We start from the raw sequence: 20,395 nt of genomic DNA, 5'->3' as shown, positions 1-20,395 counted from the left end.
AAGTGGACCAGCCGACTGACCCAAGGGGGGCCACCCAAAGGCCACCCATCTACAGGATTTTAAGGCCAAAGTGGTGAATTGGGGTTGGACCCCTCAACCACCAGGATCCTCTCCTCCCCTTCGTGGGTCGCCAAGCACGGCAAACATGTGGATGGATATTTAGATCCCAGATGAGGTAAACTGAAAGAATAGAACCTTCCCTGGGAGGTCCCCTCACCATGTACAGGAATCCACACCGAGGGGTACAATGAGCAAACTGCACTCTGTTTAACTTGAGTAATTATACCCCAGATATCTGTAAATTTACTGCTGACCCACTGGGGTATACTTGTTATTAGGCTTTTTTTTTCATGAACAATAAGATCTCATGAAATATTATAATCTTATTTTTTATCTTAAATTGAAATTAATGAAAATAAATTGCACTATAACAGGTTAAGGCAGATCATTGAAGAGATGATCATATAAAACATTTTGCCTGAAATTGATATTTTGTTCTCATAGTCACTTAAGTTAACATTTTGGTAAATTTAAAATGTATTTTCAGTAATAATAACCGCCACTGACAATTTAGTCATTCTTTGCCATCGGCTTGTGCAAGCACTTTTAAGCACTGGTCTCACATGCTCCAGTCTTTTGTAACCCATGTAAATGTCCATGGCAATATCTAATTTGCAAATTTCTCCACCATTGTCAATGTGTCCGCTATCTTGGTACTATATATATAAGTATCTGACTTAGATAATATAATTAATTTATCAAGACTGACACTGGCTCTCAGTGTGGAAGCAGGGTAGGAGAAGTCAATGAAGGTAATATTATTGGAAATACATTTTCCATTTAGGAAAATGTTAACTTCCAAAACATACTTACCATCAGCTGACAATATAACTTGAATCCCACCCTAAGAAGGTAGAGGAGCCAGTGTGAGCATGATTTGTACAAAAAGTGTCTGCATAGAACAGTGGTGTATGAAGATAAAAGTAGTACACAAGTGGGGAAACCATACTACATCCAGAACAGGTATGCTCTTCACCCAGAACTGAGTTCCTATATCAATAGTGGAATAGTACATGAGTAATTATTACAAGCCAGCCTCAACCAGACAGTCAAAGTTGCAACAATTCAGGGTTGGAATTAAGGGGTCTTGGTTCCTATATCTCACATTGGCACCTAGGGCTATAAGACTGCAATATCATATTCACATTTTTGATTGAATCCCAACCTGTAGTTATAAAATGATGTGTTTTGCACCACCAAAACCACAACAAAAAAGTAAGCAACACTGAAGTGGACAAACTTTCTCTTCCACCTGAACTAGTCCAGAAGGCAACACCCCATGTTTAGAATCACAGGATCATGCATGCTACACTCAATCAAAGAAACAGAAATCATCTAGTATGGAATTATGAACACTCATTCTCTCTCCAAAACCAAATGGATAAGGAGTATTTGGCTTGCCCCAGGAATTATGTAGAGAATGTTGAACCTGTGCTCAATTAAAGACCTAAGATCAGAGTGCTTCACATTTGGAATTATGAGGAGATGGTGGATCTACTTCCATAAATAATATAAAAAACTGACATTGATCAAAAAGAAGGTCCATGCACCCCCCAACCAGATAGCTTCATGTCAACTATAAACTGAAATTATGAATAGACTCCTGCAAAGAATGGTCCCACTCTAAATGACATTTGAGAAAGACATCCAGCGACCAAAGTAGAAGTACCCCAACTTTGCTCTTTTATCTAACACTCTGGAGGAAAAGCCTTTGTCCAATACCACAGGGACTGTAAACTGTGTATGGTAAGGACTCCCTAGCTCCATTAGTAAAATCTGAGGGTGGGGAAATGCAAGATGAGAGTCATGAGAAACTGTGTTCTGGAAACAGTGTAATAGGTGAGCTAAGTTCCCTAAATTTATAAAGACAAACCAACCCCAATTTATTCAATCCGATGATCGGCAGGGACAGGCAAAATCACCTTTAGCTTTATTCAGGATTGTCCATGATAATATAGTAATATCATCTAGAAAGCACACAGATGGTCTTACTGAACACATCATTTCTACAGATCTTGTTGAAATCAGCAGTAAGAAGTACCAAATCAGTTGCTAGTATAGAAATGGACTGAGAGAAGCACACTTGTCTTGGCAACACTCTTCACAAAGTACAAACCAGTGAAATCAATATGTAGGGGACCCTGGAAAATAAAGATACAAGTGTACAAATATACCCCGCTTCCTCTTTATAATTCAGCAGATGTTAAAAACAGCCATGGGGTAAGGAAAAACTCCCAGAAGAAAGCTACCCAAGCATGTGAAGAAGATGAGAGAAAAGCAATCGTAAAAGTCTGAATATTGGCCTGTAAAAAGTCTCCCACTGTATAAATGAAATGGCCAGCAAAAAACATGTGCTGAATCTGTTGAGATGTAATTCAGAAGATACCTCATCTGTATAAACCAAAATATGCAAAATGGATATTTGGGAATTCACCTCTACAGAAATGGGGAAATTAAGAAACTTGAATTCAAACTACTAAATGCAAGATACTTAAGGGTTAAATTAATAACTTCTAAACATTTTGGTCAGACAGCATATTATGCTATTGTCTGAATTAAAATGACTGAAAATATTTTTCAGCCTTTACTTTTATCATATAAAAGCTTAATAAAATGTAATCCAATCATTATATTAAACTTCTGTCCTGTTGCCACACAAAGAAATTATGATGGAATAACTGAGAAAATATCATACAAAATTCTACAAATAAAATAAAAACATTGAGCAGTATTCTTTTGTGTGGAAAAGGGTGTGACATATCACACATTGATATTTTCTATTTTAATTCAGTAGAGATAAAAATAATTTTAGATGTCATTTTTGTTTTCATTTCAAAAATAAATAAAAGAAAAATGCAATTATAATAAGTTAAAACAAACAAAAAAATAATTAATTGTGATTCTTGCAGTGAAAAATGTCCAATATGCTATTAGAAATTTTTCACACTATTGACTTGTCCTGGGCAGACTGTAGTCGGTTTGTACTTATAGCACAAATGAATGTCATTTAGTGACCATAAAGGCACATTAAATCATATCATTGAAAGTGAATGTCATCATAGTTTATTTTGGTCTGTTGGGTTGAAAATTTTTGTGTAGTGGAGTGAGTTTCCAATAAAATATCTGAAAAATATATGGACAATTCATGTAAGATTGTAAAATGACAGGTTCTTCTAAATAGAATGTAAATATGTGGTTTCTATACATATATCAGGTCATCCCTTAAGTAATGTCCAATTTTAGGTTCAGAAAAAAAGAAAGGATTGCAAATGCTTTTACTGTTACTTAATAAATAATTTATGTTCCATTATTATTAATTATTTCCTGCCAACGATTCACAAGCTTCTGAATTCCACTTCTTTAAAATTATTGGGGTTTGAAGGAAAATAATGTAGAGAGAGTAGTTTTGACATCTTCATGTGTTCCAAGCTGTTTTCCATTAAGATAGTTCTGCAAACTTTGGAATAAATTATAATCAGATGGGACAAGGTCTGGAGAATAAGGAGAATGTGAAAGTTTTTCCCAGTCTAGCTCTTCAATCTTTGCAGATGTGATCCTTGCTGTATGGAGCCGTGCACAACCCCTTTACAAATAATCAAAGCAGGCCTCTTTCAGTGCTCTAACTGTTGACAATAGAAGTCTGGTGTAAATGTTACACTGAGTGGCAGCAACTCAAAGTGGATCACACCAACAATATCCCACCAAACGTTTAACAAGACATTCCTATTTTAGGGTGTGCCTTAGCCATTTTACTTGTACTGAGCCATTGTCTGCAGTGCTTAACATTTTTATAAAATATCCATTTTTCATCTCCAGTCACTATCCTGTCCAAAAAAAGGTAAGTTACATTCACAAGAGTGCAGAAAGGTGCAAATGTCAGCTCTCGCTGCTCCAAGGTTGGCTTCTGTCAAATAATGGGGGACCCATTTCCCAAGTGTTAACATCTCTCTAAGCTGTTGCAGATGACAGTGAACTGTTGAATGGGTTGAATTAAGCTTCTGTGGTAGTTCTTCAACTGTTACAGCACAATCTTCATCAAGTGCAGCCAGCAGCAAGTTGTTATTAAAGTGAACAAAACAACATGAATAGGGCACATCACTTAAGCTGTTGTCACCTGATCTGAACTTCTGAAACCACCTACGACATGTTCTTTCACTGAGAGACTCTGTACCATAAACACCTTGAATTTTTTGGGTAGTTTCTGCTTTACTATTGCCTTTTTTAAATTCATAAAGCATTATATACCTAAAGTGCTCCCCAGACACATCCATCTTCATAAGTGTTTATTTGATTAATTATCTAAAAAAGTGGAGTTGGGTTAATTTCTTTTATTTGTTTGAATATTTTTATACATGTCCAATTGCATATTTTAGTCATTAAAGCCTTCTACAAAGAGAGAAATAATGATGCACTTTCTGTATTAATTTTTTGGACATAATTTATGGGATGACCTGATATATGGTGCACCTCTTGCTATTTGTCATTTTCTTATGCCTTTATTGTTCTCTGTCTATACTAACCATCACTGTTAAGCCACATTGTTGCACAAATAAAAAGCTAATAATGATGAAACACATTACAAGCATGGAATAGTGGTTGTGCTATTCATGTAAACCATGTCCAACTTTAGATTTAATGGTGATATAGATTTTGTTATGAATAAGTTAACATTAATACACCAATAATAAAGAATAATGTAAACATTGAACTTATTTATTATGGTGGAGATGAGAAGAGAAAAAAAATCATATTTGGTGGTTTAAAATACTAACATCTTCTTCTTGCTAAATGTTCACCCAAATATGATAAATGATGCTGTAAAAATAGTAATATATTGTATGAATAAATATGAGAATGCAGGCTATAAAGTTTCAGTTCTAAGATACGACAGACTAAGCAGAAATACCAATACTTGTGTAGCTGATTAACCCCACATGAACTATCACAACTCACACACACACAAAACAACAACCGTAAAATTGATATTGTTATGCAATGTTCAACTGTTTAATGTTTCTCTGAGAAATTAAAATATCAAAATGTCTGATTCTAGAAACTAAAACATTAAAATTTCATGTATGAACACTTTCATGCAAGTTTTTTATACTGCAACATTTTCATTGCTACCATTTTTACTGTCATTGTGAGCATTCTCTTCTCTAAAATTTCAAACCTGAAAATCTCTTTGGTATTGTTTATATTGGGACGCCCGTTCTGTTATTTGTTCTAATCTCACAGCCAAGGAAGAAAGTATGTCTGTAACTATCTCTGAGTTCCGTCCATAAGAAATGACTCCTAAAATATATACATTCCACAAAAATAACTACAATGTATTTAAGAACAATTGTTTTATTTTATTTTGTTAAAACAACAAAGAAAATTATAATACTTCAAGCACTTATTTTGTCATTGACTCTCACAATTGCAAAACTGTCACACATACAAACAAAAATCTATCTCTAGGCACCCAAAACACACACTTCCACTCTTTCACTTTGACACAGATAGAGATACTATGGGAATGACTGATATATAATATAAGAAACAGCAAGAAGGTGTTTGATGACATTATAGCCATAATATTTCATTTTTAAAACCTAATGATTAAAAACATACATTTTTACATTAAAAATCATCTTGAGTTCTGAAACTTGTGGTTTAATTACAAGTTAGTATAAAATGTTAACATATGGCATGAAGAATGTGTGAATTTGAGTGTCATATTCTGGATTAATCAATAAAGAATTTTAAAAAGTGATATTTTTGTCAAATATATTTCATTTGTTCATTGTAATAATAAAATCTGTGTCATCCAGAACATGCTTACTAGACTAAGGACATATAACATTATAAAAGCAGTCACATAACAACATGAAAGAGGAGAACAGCCCTTACTGTGATGGAAAGATGAATGTTTGTGCTTGATATCTGTTTGACTAAGTATATTGTTTTAGTACTTGCTGCTTATCAAGCAAACAGAACTGACAAATCTGATTTTCTGTACATATAATATTTACTTTTTGACTTGTCTTAGTGAGTAAAAAACATCTGTAAAAATTTATTTCTCCTGGTTTGTTTATTTCAGATACCCATACAAAAGGATTATCTGCACTAACTATCTCTAATGTTTAAATTGAAAGACTAGAGGGAAGGCAGATAGTCAACATCATTCAAATTTAACCATTGAGCTACAAGCAAGTAGTGGGAATTGACTGTCACTTATGCTGCACCACTAAACATTATGTGTAGAGCATGCACGACTTTGCAACAATGCCTGACCCTTCTTACCTCAACATCTCTTTTTAAATCTTTCACCTCTTGCTTGAGTTCATCAATATCTTTAACAAGTGATGTATTCAAATTTGTTTTATATGTCTCTCTTTCTGATGATTCATTTTTGATAGCTTTCTGCAAGTGACAGAGCAAACCACTTAAAGCCTATAAAAAACATAAACAACATCCTAAGTTAGATTACAAACAACAGAAATCCTGAAATAACAAATCTTGCTCTAAAGGATAACATCTGATTTTCAATTATGCTTTCTTTCTTTTATTTTTGGTTATTCCTTTTCACTTACAATACAGATTGAGTATTCTTACATTATAAAATAATTATTGCTCCAATGAGGCAGTCTTCTGTCACAGGACACAGCATTAAAAATCAAGTAAATATGTTGGATATACAAGACTGTTTAGTTTAATAGTTGTTATTTAACTAACTTAGTGATTTAATAATTAATGATTATTTACTTTTCATAAGAAAAGTGTTAAAAGTAATTATTTTAAAATTGATGCCTTGTTTTCTTACTTTTTGTGCTCCCATTCTTACTTCCTAATTTTTTCCTTTAAATTTTTTTAACACTTGTTTAGAAAGAATTAGTCACTGATAAAACCCAATTCACAAAAAAGTCTCAAAAGTGACTGGGCCCTAGGCCTATCCTTCTTGTAACTTTTCTTGTGACTATCTCTCAACATTTCCTAGCTTTTGCTGTTATCTTTGATATAGTTTTTCTTCCATCTGGCTCAAGTGACACACTTCGTTTTGGCTGGATTAATGGTCAAGGTTTGTTTAACATATTCAGCATTGCTGTTTCTAACCATATTTCTATTCTTGCAGGAATGCTCTCTTCACTGGGACAAAAATGTTTTAGGGTTATTAACATAAGATTTTCTCCTTTTCTCTCATTTTGTTTCCTTAAAGGCATATATTAAAAAATGCAGTTTCAATTATTACATACAGCCTCAGATGTCAAGAGGTCACAGTCAGTTTGAAGACAAAGCAAAGGGAAATTATACAACTTCTCCTTTTCAGTCCAGAACACTCAAGCAAAGCTTTGTCAGAATTCAGAAGTGGTGATATGCATATTAATGCAAGAGATTCATGTATTAGGCTCCTACTGTTCTGATGGAATTGCTTTGTTCAACACAGATCCTTTAAGTCAGATGTACAGAAATTAAAACTTTATTTTCAAAACTTAGGTCATAGTTAGAACCTAGACCTAAAGAATCTATGTAGTCCACTTTTTCTTTTATCCAGTTGATACAGCTGCAAATGAGCACATAACATGTGCATGTGAACAATCATGCACTTCTGCACTGTACTTATGATATTTAACTACTTACTGCATCCTACTTTCTGAAAATTTGATGGACAGTGGTACATAAGCTCACCAGAAATGTTAAAGAACTATTCATAAAAATAGAATATTAAATAAAGTGAATTGTTCAAAACATTATTTTACATCTTTCAACATAAAACTAGCAACTATAGCGAAAAGCAAACGAAAAAAATTGAACATAACCAGCAGAAAAAAAGTGTAAAGTCTATACCATCAGTGCATTTACAGTGCTGCTTAATGACAATCAAAACCAATATCACACAAGTTTTTTCATAAGATTCAATACAGCATTTCTGTTACAAATGACAGATAATATTCTAATACCTCCATAAACCTGAGACTTGAAAGTGCAGATTTTCTTTAGATATAGATCTGACAGTCTTTTACTAATTTATTCATATCCCAGTAGAAAATTGTAACAATTTCTTTAAGATACTGACATGGAATCTCATAAAAGTAAATACTGAGATCAAGGTTAATCAGTATTTAACTGAATATGTCAGTATGGAGTCTTATAAAATTGCATTCTGAGCTTAAAAGAAACACATCAACTTAACTTGTGTGCTAACATAGCAATTTATAAAAGTACACATTGAGGTTTATAAGAGAAATAATAATCAAACTTACTGAATATCCAGCAATATCCTCAGGTGGAACTGGTACACTGTATGAGTCCATTAAGTCATATAACTCTCTAGTCACATTTAAGCCTGCTTCCATATCTTCTATCTGTTACAATTTTAATTTTCAAAGCTTATCATTCTTCTTACAGACAGAGTTTTAGATCATGTATGTCATCAAGGTGATGGTATAACCATACTTTAAGTTACTTTTTATATATATAATAAATTTGTTTCTTTCAGCACAAAGACATAGAATAGGCTATCTGTTCTATTTCCCATAGCCTAGTCTGCAACTATAATTCAAGTGAAACAAAATTATAACACAACAGCATATAAATAAATATAAAATGTGATAGAATTGGGTGAATTAAATAACTTTTCCTTAAAATACAGTTAGATTACTGTAAAATGGGCCAATAACACATTACAGAATATACAATTTGGTTCTTTAGTTCATTAATTAATTAAAGCAAAATTTCTCTAAATTCATCAGTGGTTACCTCAATATATCATGCACATACAATGGTCAAATAACAGATCATAATATAGAATAAAAATATTACATATATTTTATTAGACCTCAATTAAGGAACTTGCACCACTTGATTTTGGAGAAAAGAAAAAGACTACAAGATGCAATCTGGAGATGTCTTGGAGAGTAATTTTCACATAAGTAATGTTAAATTTCACCACATGAAAACAAGCTGCACTAACATTATCTATATCATATACATATTCTAAATTAAAATAACAAAAAATAACTCAATTAAAACAAATTACATCAATTTATGTACATGTTTGTAAACATCATGAATGAAAATAACATCTTTTCCAATGTACTTTTTTACCTAACGTTACACTACTATAAAAAACACATGGCAATTTTACTTTTGTGCTCTTATAAAACCTTTACTTTAAACATACCCTTCTCTCAATCTTATCAAGAAATGTCAACCTCTCAACAAGTTCCATAGTGCTCTTAGAGGTAGACACTAATTTTGACTGGGCAATGTTTGCCTCATTTGAGAATAAGTCCACTTTTGTTTTTGCTAGTTTTGCAAGCTGATTGTTAAATATATGTAAAAGTAAAAAGAACAAGATAAAATGAAATATTTTAAAATGTCAAAACCATGTTCCATTTTTAAAAACTGCACTGTAGTTCCTTTTTAAACAAATAACCTTTCATACAAAAAGCATAGTCAGAAATATTAACATATATGATACCTAGTAATGTGGGCATCTCTTCTTTCAGTAAAGGTTTCAGTGAAATTACTCCTTTGCAATGTTAAGTATTAATCAAATACTTGATGTCAAGTTAACAAAATGTGAATAACCTTATTCTATACTTAAGGCTTAATTGTTACTAATATGCTCAAAGAAAAAAAAATTGCTTCAGTTGCTGAAAATATTGTAATGTAATGTAATGTATTGTATATATATTGTATAATGTATATTGTAATGTATATTTCATTAATGTATATTGTAATGTATATTTCATTTAACATATAACATTTAAGGAAAAACAAAGATTCATTGTACCATATAGCTGTCCCATCCACTACACTAATGTATAAAATAAAAATGAAACACTCAAAGCCAGCCTCTTTCATTTAAATATTTATCAAGGTTTCCTTTAATCTCCCAGAAACTTCTGGACAAAATATGGAGCTTAACAAAGATCACAGGTAGCACTGTGAGTGAAACATACACTTGTTAAGGACAGCAAGCTATCCCAAAAGCAGAGGAAACAAGGAAGAAAGGATAGTTGGTTGGTTGGCTTGGTGTTTTATGACACAAAACAACTAGGCCATCTGCACCTAACATTCAGTAAAAAATTAAAATTAAAGTAAAATTATTAAACTTCATAAATAGAAATTAAGGTGAAACAAGAAAAGTTTAATTTTTGAATTAAAAACATAAATAGCATTAAATTAAATTCTTACATCTAGTCTACAGCAGTAAAAGATAAACTGTAGTAATACAAGTTGTAAAGGACTTTCTGTAGCATAATTGTAATTATCATAACTTGCCAGAATAACAAATGGGTAAGTTCAGAAATCAGCATTAGTCACCTGAAGTTGGCCTTTCCTGTCCTGGTTTCAAGTTACTTGATTTCACAGTCACTTTCTAATTTCAAATTGAACTGGATGTACTTTGATTCTTAAAAGAGAACCATATTAAAAAAGGTCTGATATATAAATTAAAAAACCTAAACACCATTAAAAAGATTAATGGCCTTTAAAAACTAAAAACATTTCTAAGTCCCTGATGATGAACAAGGTCCAGCATCTTTAAGGCCAAAGTCCTGGCAGAGCCATAGACCAGTGATCCGTAGTTTAGTTTCAAGTGAATAAGAGCATGATATATCTTTAGCATAAAACATCAATCAGCTCCCCAAATGGTGAAAGAGAGGACACAGAGCATATTCTGCTTGATGTGTGGTATAAAGATCAGCTTATGGTCAAAGATAAGCCCCAAGAACTTGGTCTCCGAGACCACAGGCAGCACAACTTCACTGATATGGAGTTCAGAATCAGAGTGAATACCCTGTTAGCAGCAAAAGTGCATGCAAACAGTTTCAGAAAGAAGGTAAAGCTGTTTGCTGTGGTCCACTTCAGTACACAATTGAGGGCAGTCTGTAGCTGCCACTCAATATACCTCATGTTCAATGACTGACATGAGATGTGAAAGTCGTCAACATAGAGCTTATTTGCAACAGTGAGAGGGAGTTGTTCAGTGATGGCATTAATTTTTATACTGAAAAGTGTTACACTTAGAACACAGCCCTGAGGGACTCTAAAATCCTGTAGAAAAGAACAGGAAAATGTTGACCCCAAATGAACTCAGAATCTCCTGTCCATTAAAAAATTTTGAATAAAAATGGGCAAATGGCCATGTAATCCATATATATGGAGGCCTCGAAAAATGCCATACCTCCATGTTGTATCATAAGCCTTCTCAATGTCAAAGAATATTGATACAAGATGTTGTTTGACAAAAAGGTTTCTCTGATTGATGTCTCAAGTTGAATCAGGTGGTCCATGTTGGAGTGTTATCATCAGAACCCACAATGGCTTGGCGAGAGGAGGTTGTTTGATTCGAGAAACCAAACAAGCCAAACATTAACCATCCTCTCTAAGGTCTTACAAAGGCAGCTCATCAAAGCAATTGGACAGTAGTTTGAAGGAATCTTGGGATCCTTCCCAGGTTTAGAGAAAGGTAGACCAACAGCCCAGTGTCAGGCATCAGGAAAAACATTTTCCTGCCAGATCTGGTTAAAAACATTCAGATTCAGAAGCTCATGTGAAAAATTATTAAACATAGGAATAAGAGAGCTCTCAATAGATCTCTAGAGTATTATTCACAGCTCTAACAGAAATTTAAAATTACAAGCCCTGATATGAGTTATTTAGAGATGAAAACAGACAAAAGAAATAAAAAGCCTAAAATATTTTGAGTCCAAGGTTTGATACTGAAAAATAGCTACAACATTCTCCAACAGAAAATTTTGAAAATCAGATAATTTCAGGTACATTTTCATTTTTTTTACATATTCAACAGATATAATGTTCTAAAATTTACAGAACATTAGGAAATTTTGGTTAGTCACTTGAAAGATGCATGTGTTTTTCAGTAATTCTGTAAGTCAAAATTGTAGAGCACAATTTACATGTTTGTGAAATATTGTGATAACCTTGGATATAATAGTAACTGCTTTTCTGTAGCTTTACAATGTCAAACATACATGTAATATTTACAAATGATAGCTGCCTGTAACAGTTTAGTATTGATCATTGTAAATTATACAATAAGATTAAAACATTTCTCAAGAGGACATAACTACGTTTTAATCAGTGATGATGAGAAAACCCACTTGTAGAGAAATAAATATGTAAAAACAGCTGGTTTGAATTGAGAAAATTTTTTTATGTAGAGAAGCGAACAACATTTCGACCTTCTTTTATCATCGTCAGGTTCACAAAGAAAAAAAGAGGTAACTGACCTATAGCTGACCACATGTTTGAAGGGGTTGTGTAACTGAGTATAGGAATGTAGAGGGCGTGCTTAGATGTTTGATTATATGTATTAATACAGGTATAAAGGTGTTCCTTTGTATTGGTTTATTTTGGGCTTGAGTTGTTGTATAAGTAAGGTTTCTTTAATTTTGCATTTGTTTATGTTTGCTTCACTTAGTATTTGGGTGTTTTTTATGGTTATGTTGTGTTTATTTGATTTGTGGTGTTCGAAAACGTGTGAAGGTGACTTTTTGTGTTCTTTGAGTCTGGTTTCCATTTTTCTACTGGCTGGTTTTTGAATAAATTTGGTATTAACCCAAATACTAAATAAAGAAACAAACACCACTACTGTGCAACTCTTTATTGAAAGATCCTTCTGGATTACTCCAAACATAGCATTACTACATTTAGCCCCACAATTTAGCTTGTCAGTTCAGTGTCAGTCAATAGAAAAAACTAATGCACCATGACAGAATACACTATAAGAATTGTACTAAACACAGTTTGAAATAATTTCTAAAATGAACACGTTGAATAGTGAACAAGCCATCCATTATGCTGGTCACTTAAAAGGACCAAATTTGGACAACACTGAATAACAACTACAAGTTTAGAGTATTGCACAAGAAAAATGTATCTAGGGCAAAGTTTTGGAATATAGTACAGAATAAAGAAGAGGCCTTAGTTAAACTTGTGGAAAATATAGAAATAATTACATAAATATCCCACCTGGATGCTCCTCATAAAATGACTGACTCCAATAACATAGCAGAAGGTGATGTTAGTAGCAGACTGAAGCAAAATAGATATATGTCTTAAAAGGAAGTTCAGCAGTTGGTTATAAAACCATAATCTATTAAAGTTTCAGATAAACTAATAAATGTAACACATAAAAGTTAGAAGAATGAAATGCTACAGTATTTAGACATCAACTCTTCCTAGAAGAACTGAAAGGCTTAGTTAGATGGATATATAAACCAAATAAAGGAAATAAGTAACAAAGAGTTGTTTCAAATACAACCTAAAGATACACATTGTCAAAAATTTCAGATAAGGACCTGTATGGAATGAGAGCTCTCAAAGGATACCAAAAAGAAAGCACAGGGACTTAAGATGTTGTTAAAGCAAAGAGACAGAACCCAATAATATGAAAGGATTAACTAACAAAACATCAATGAAACAGAAATTAGCTGATTTATAAGATAAAGAGAGAAATACTTCTTACACTAGAAAGAAAAAATCATTATTTTAGGAAAATTGTACACGAGATAATTAATGAAAATCTTTGTGATACACTGGTTCTACCCACAAATGTTAATACCAAATTAAAGTGAGATGTTTATTTGAGAGATGAAGAAAAAGAGGGGATTGGTAGAAACAGCAAGCGGACAAAGTTCTAACAAAAGGGAAACTGGAAGTGACCTTGAAAGTCAAAAGTTTTTCTTTGCCTTATGACATGTGAGTAGCTGAAATCAAGGAAAAGCACATATTGGGAATTGGCTTCATGCTGAGATATGAAAGTGAGGTCAAGTTCTTGTCTAATAGTTTCACTGTCTAAAACTACAAAATCACTATGTTCTACATGGTAATTACTACACAGGAGAATGAACTTCCAGTGGAAACATAGATGGTTGTTATTGAAAAACCAAGAAATGAAATACTTGTATCAGTAGTTAACAAGAATAATTCTCTCTCTAATGACTAAAGTGTAATGGTCAAATACTCTAGCATGTCATGATGGATTGGTAACTGAAAACGTGTCCTGTTTCATTCAACCTAATCAAAATTACACTTAACTGTTTCATATAAATTCATTATCTTGTTCAGTAATACATAATAATATTACACACTTTGTCATCCACACCTACCATGTTCCCAACTCAGCTTTTATTTTTCTTTCCTAATTCTAATCAATGAATAATTTTCCAGCTTCAAGAAAATCTGTCAGTATATTCATTCTGAATGATTTAAGTTTATTTAATATCTTATGGTGTATTAAACAATTTAATTAAACTTTAATTTGATATATTTTAGTAATTCTTTACTATTAAAAAGTCTTCAAAATAATTTTTTTTGCATATCTATCAAGATACTTTGCAACAGGCTAGAATATAAATCAAATAATTCACAACAATGACTGATTCTTTGAACAAGAAAATGCAATGCATTATTATCCAACAGATAGGTATTTCATAAAATTCTAGTGGAATCAAAAGGAACTTATGAACCCATCAAGGATGTCCCTTCCAACTCCCAGCTATAACTACACTTTACTTCTCATGTATTCCTCCAATCTTTTCTTGAACTCAGTTAAATTTTCTTCATCCACTACCCTTGAAGTTAGCCCATTACAAAAAATAAGCACTGTGTTTTAAAAGTAATACTGTCTAAACTGCAGAAAACTCCTATGTTGCCAAAGTTTGAATGTGTGTCCTCTTGTCCTACTGTTTTCACTGTTAAACACAAAAACGTTTGATGGATCTGTATTATCAATACCTATAATTACCCTAAACACTTCAATTAAACTTCTATTGCCCCTTTCAGTCTCACAGGACAATCCCACCATCCCAGGTTTCACCCAAGTGGTTCTTCTCTGAGCCTTCTCCAAGAATTCAATGTCCTTCTTGAGGAAGAGAGCCCAAAACTATACACAGTATTTTAGATGAGGCCTTATAAGTGTTTTATACAGTTAAACAATATCTACTGTCTTGTATTCAATATTTCTGTAGAAGATACTAAAAATCCTATTAGTCTTACTGCCAGCTACAATACACTGTTTAGATAGATTCAATATCATTAACATAAATCACAAACAACAAAGGACCCAACACAGAGCCCTGAAGAACACCATTTACAACTGTAATCTAGTAAGATATAACTCCATTTCTTACTACTCTCCAACCAATTTTCTAACCAGTTTCATAACATTTCCCCCACACCCATTAGTTTTTTTATAACAAGTCTTTTGTGATGCACTTTATTATATGCTCTCTGAGAATCAAGGTAAACTATATCAACAGTATTTCTTTCATAAACTCTTGTAGCAACATCCTCAAAGACTGTCAGAATCTTTGTTAAACAAGATATATTCCCTTAGTAACACCATACTTGCTCTTACATTATGTCAATCTACTTTAAATGATTCTGCAATGCACCTTTAATCACAATCTCCAAAATCCTTCCAACCACTGATGTAAGACTAACTGGACTATAATTGCTTGGACAATGTGCATCATCTTCTTTAAATATTAAACTAACATCAGTCATCTTCCAGTTTTCTAATATTTTTCCACTACTCACTGAACAATAAAAAACATTAGGTAGTGATTCAAAAATAAAATCTTTAAGTTCCTTTAAAACTCCAGAATAAAAGTTGTCTGGCCCAGGAGTTTGATTATTAGTTTTGAGGTTTCCCAATTTTTAATACAATTTCAGAACAAAAAATAAAAGCTCTCACTTCAATACTTTTCCAATACGTTACATACTCTGGCTGAGGCATAACACTTTTACCTTCCTTTATAAAAACTGAAAAGAATGTATAATTTAACAAGTTTATGATCTCATAATCTTCTGAGATCAGCTTCCCACTGTTACTTTTAAGATGCTCCATACCCATTCTAACATTTTGCTAACTAATCACAAACCTAAGAATTCCTTATTGTTTGATTTTAATCTCTCAGTTAACCCTCTTTGATATAGTGTTTGCCCTTCTGTTTTCTTTTTTAACCAGTTCTTTTGATATCCTACAAGTCCTTATTATTTACAGTAAGTTTGAATTTCTTGAATTTATTACATTTATCCCTAAATATAATTTCTTAAGCCTACACTAAACCATAATGGCTTGTTCTGTTTTACTGTCCTAATTTTTCTGTAGGAAATATGATTTTTCCCTAAATGTTTCCTGCATCTGTTCAAGATCCAAACTCTTTAGTCCAATCTATGGATGACAGATCATGTCTCATTCCATAAAAATTGGCTTTCCTAAAATTCAGAAGCAGAGTAAAGTTTTAAATTCTACAAGCAGTAAAATTCCAAACCTAATAGTGCAATGGTTGCTTGTACTTAAATACTCATCAATCACAACTTCTGTCTATCATATTAACATAAGATGCTGATATTAAATCTAGCTTCCTCACTTGTAGATTCTGACACCAGCTGATATATAAAAGTATTTATAAAATTTCAAAAACCTATCTCCTACACTTTCAGACTCAAAATTTTCCAATCAGTACCCTTAAAATTAAAGTCTCCCATAATAACATCTTTTCCAGCTACCATTCTGATCTCATTATACAGTTTCTGATTAACTTCCACATTCTGATCTTGTGGTCTATAATAAATCTCAATTACAAGACATTTCCACCTATATCTAATAACACTAACCCAAACTGACTCCAACCTATTGCTGTTTTCTTTAATATGCTGTAACTCAACAGGATGCAATTTGCTCCTCACATATAAAGATAGCCCCCCTTGTTTTTCACACTCTATCTCTAATAACTAATCTGTAGTCTGGTATTTTGAAAAAATCCCATCATCATAGTTGTTAATATCCAACTACGTTTCAGTGGTACCCATATCAAAATCCTTAGTTTCCACAACTGCTTTGAACTGCTTTATTCCTAATATTCCTAGCATTGCAATAGCAACAATTAGTTAAATATTTTAAAACAAATTCATATTTTATGTCTGTTGTACATTTTCCTATCAATTATATTTCTAGTTTTACTAATATCATAGCCCTCACCTCTGTGTAGCCCTAGTTTAAATTTTAAATTTACCACTACAGCTGAGTTAAGAGCCTTTGCTAACATGCTAACAAATAGGTTGTTCATCCCTACATACTGATCAAAGATTGGCATTCAATCATAGTGACCTACTTAGTATATTACCCCCTGAATTGGTTCTTGACAATATCTCTAACAAAATGAAACTGACACCTTTTCTTAAATTATACTCATCAATAAGCTCCTTAGATCTATCTTCCCTTACATCACTATCCTCAACATTAGCACCAAAACTGTGCTGCTATTAGAATCCTTAATTATCTGTCTGGCTCTTTCAGCTGCATCCTGTACCTCCTGCTACTGGATAGCACAAGTGTACTTTTCTTGCTCCTATTTACTCCATACACCACTTTTTTTAACTAGAGAATCATCTACAACTTTTACTTTAATATCCCTGACAAAAACATACCTTGTGATCCCATCTGTTTCCCCTTGTACTTGTAAATTTACAAAAACTCCGAGTTATGTAAAAGCTACACACAAAAATCTACCCTAAAACTGATTAAAAATAATAATTCAATTTTCAAGTTTTGCTCATGGTAAATCCATAAAGCATTATAAAAATTATTAATGTTAAAAATTATTTGTTGCTTGATTAATTTATTGCATTTTACCTTTTACAGAATAACAGTGTATATCTGTTTTGAGTTTAACCAACTGTAAAACATTATTTATTGAAATTTCAAGAAAGTTTCCATCTCCTTACTTAAGGAACATTAAATTCAGTGATAGTTAAAAATTAACAGCAGTTATTCATATGAGACAAAAATTAACCACATAAGAAATTAATCAAGTTATTTATTTACTTGGTTAACCACATGACAATAACGCTTTCTCTAGTGAAACGGTACTAACTCTTAACTTTAATGTACTTCTGTGGTATCAGCCTTCTTTCTCTCCAAATCTGCTAACCTCATTCCCACTTCTCATAGCTGACCTTCAAATTGTTTCTTCTTACATTAAATTTTTTGTCGAGTTTTTGTTACGGTTCTGAGTTCAGCAGTTATGTCATTATTATTACATAAGTTGGTAGCCATTTTATATAATAAAGACATTACCTGTAAAATACAACAAGAGCTTCACTACAATAATGTTTTTAACATTAATAAATACAAAGTAATTGTATACAAGCTTACTTTGTTCACTTTTTCAAAAATACTTAAAACTTCTCAATAAACAATCATCAGACTAGAAGATTAAATCTTAGTTCTATAGTTAAACAAACTATATAATTAGTTCATTTAAGTGTTCCAATACCTTTAAAATAAAAAGTGAAATGAATGAATAAAAATACCAAATAAAATATAATTTATGTGAATAACTCATTAAACATAAACAAAATATTTATTTACAAATTAAAAAACAAGATTTCAAATTTCACCCATGTTAAAAAGAAACAAGGTACTATTTCTCATATTAAATCAAAATGTACCTTTCTGATGCTTCCAACAGGTCATTAAGTTCTCTGTGCCATGATTATGTTTCTCTCAGATATCATTTAACCAGATTTCATGAGAAGATTTATCAAGTTTTTCTTTTCAACATGTCCAACTCTTGTTCACATTTTAAGATCTTGCTGAGTAATATCTGTGTTCAGTAATAATAGCAGTTCATTCATAAAAACTTCCTAATGAAACATTTAAATATTTATTTAAACTTGTATTAATAAGTGGAATACTTACTTGGTTTATTCTGTCATTGAAATTGAAACTTTGGTGGTTACAATAATAATTAGTTTCATTTTTATAAGATCAATGGTAATGATGAAACTAATAAAAACCGACAACTAATCTTGTTGAAAATAAGTAACATCAAGAAATGCTTGTATTTGTGAATTGATAACAAACAGTAGAGCTACAGTAATTTAAGTACTTATACTTGGTCTGGTAATATTGAACTCAATTACAAAGTACTTTTAAAACAGTTTTAACAAATTAAAATGATTTTAAAACCAGCCTGCAAGGTAATAACATCCATACAAGTTGCCTATTGCTTCATTTTATGTCAGATTGTAATCTAAACCATAGCTAAGTAGAAATTTTAAAAAGTAGGACCCTATATTTTGAATTAGTTAGGGCTTTATAGTATAACAATGTTGCAACTAAAATTAAACAGAATATTAAGTTTAATAACAATGAATTGTTAATGAATAAAGTAGCCTACACTGTAAAGGAAGTTGTGTTTTCTAATTCCACATGTATTGTGAAGACTATACCAAACAGTAACAGTATTCTGTTTTAATTGTATCAGCAAACATACTAGAATCCCTTCCTCTTATTTACATCATAACACCTAAACACTTGCTAGTTAAGTAAGGAAAGTGGATTCAGTTAATAGGATGAAACATGAAATGTTGAGAACTATTGTGGTGAAGGTAAGAATTAACTAGGATTCAATTACTTGGGGCCAATTATGGTGAACTGGGATTCAAATACCCAAAATTCTGATGATAATTACACATCTTTTTTTACTTTCAAGCAGTGATACAAGTGAATGGAAATTTAAATATCTTCAGTGATTTTGAATCATCGAAACCATAAGAACTAAATAAATTAAAAAAAAGAACAAAAACAAGTCTTAAGATGTGTGAACAAACATACTGTGAAAAATCAAAATTTTGTGTTGTTGAAAACAAATTAACAAAATGTTATTGTTCTAGGGAGGGGGTTTCATTTTTAAGCTTAAGTTACTTTTGCTAACTGCTACTAAGCTTTTCATGATAAAGCTTTAACAGTTTTTATGTTTTGGAAGGAAAGACATTCACTGAACTTTACAAGTAAAATTCAGACAAACATAATGATAGTGGTATGATTACAGTAATATTATGAAAATGTTTAATACATCCAGAATCACAGCAAAAAATTGTCTCAATACATTGTTTGTTTTAGAGCAAAGCCTTTTGCTGTGTCTAATGCATTAAACTAAACAACAGAGTTAGACCTCTAAGTCTGTAAACTAACACTACCTCGTTGGACACTACAAGTAGATTAAAGACTAATATAATGTTGCTGATGTGATCATAGTAATGATAATGAAATGTTTAATAGATATAATCACAGTAAAATATTGGCACAAAATTAATGATCATCCAATAAGTTAAAAACATTAGCAAAACAGGAGAGCTTAATCTTGAAGATGTCACTAGTGTGGAATTAGATCTTACTCTTAACTTCATAATCTTTATTGTTTTATGTATGGTCTAATACTAAATATAGATTCATCTTGCAATTAGCTTGGCCTTTTCTTTTACCAAGATAAAATAAATTAAACAGAACTACTTCATTACAAAG

General features: G+C 31.9%; 2 protein-coding genes across 12 annotated transcripts in view; both read right to left on the bottom strand.

Annotated features, from left to right (window-relative positions):
* Positions 1-20,395, bottom strand: part of LOC143232694 (uncharacterized) — a 408,737-nt gene that overhangs the window by 210,698 nt on the left and 177,644 nt on the right. The gene's annotated exons all lie outside the window — the stretch shown is intronic.
* Positions 1-20,395, bottom strand: part of LOC143255423 (dynein axonemal heavy chain 6-like) — a 116,511-nt gene that overhangs the window by 13,206 nt on the left and 82,910 nt on the right. For 2 of the 11 annotated variants that reach the window (XM_076511113.1, XM_076511089.1), the window contains exons 2-3: positions 8,307-8,408; positions 6,349-6,498 (exon numbers count right to left, since the gene is read on the bottom strand). In XM_076511113.1, the coding sequence (XP_076367228.1) occupies positions 6,349-6,498; positions 8,307-8,399 (243 nt within the window). In that variant the 5' untranslated portion in view covers positions 8,400-8,408. Of the gene's footprint in view, positions 1-6,348; positions 6,499-8,306; positions 8,409-9,226; positions 9,503-9,526; positions 9,552-17,960; positions 18,164-18,537; positions 18,693-20,395 lie in introns of those variants that run through there. The other 9 variants (XM_076511141.1, XM_076511104.1, XM_076511130.1 and 6 more) reach the window with 9 other exon arrangements.

This window comes from Tachypleus tridentatus, chromosome 1 (assembly GCF_004210375.1).
Source record: "Tachypleus tridentatus isolate NWPU-2018 chromosome 1, ASM421037v1, whole genome shotgun sequence".
Taxonomy (NCBI): Eukaryota; Metazoa; Arthropoda; class Merostomata; order Xiphosura; family Limulidae; genus Tachypleus; species Tachypleus tridentatus.
The sequence above is the reverse complement of the archived record's forward strand: the minus strand, read 5'-3'. Positions and strand labels throughout refer to the sequence as shown.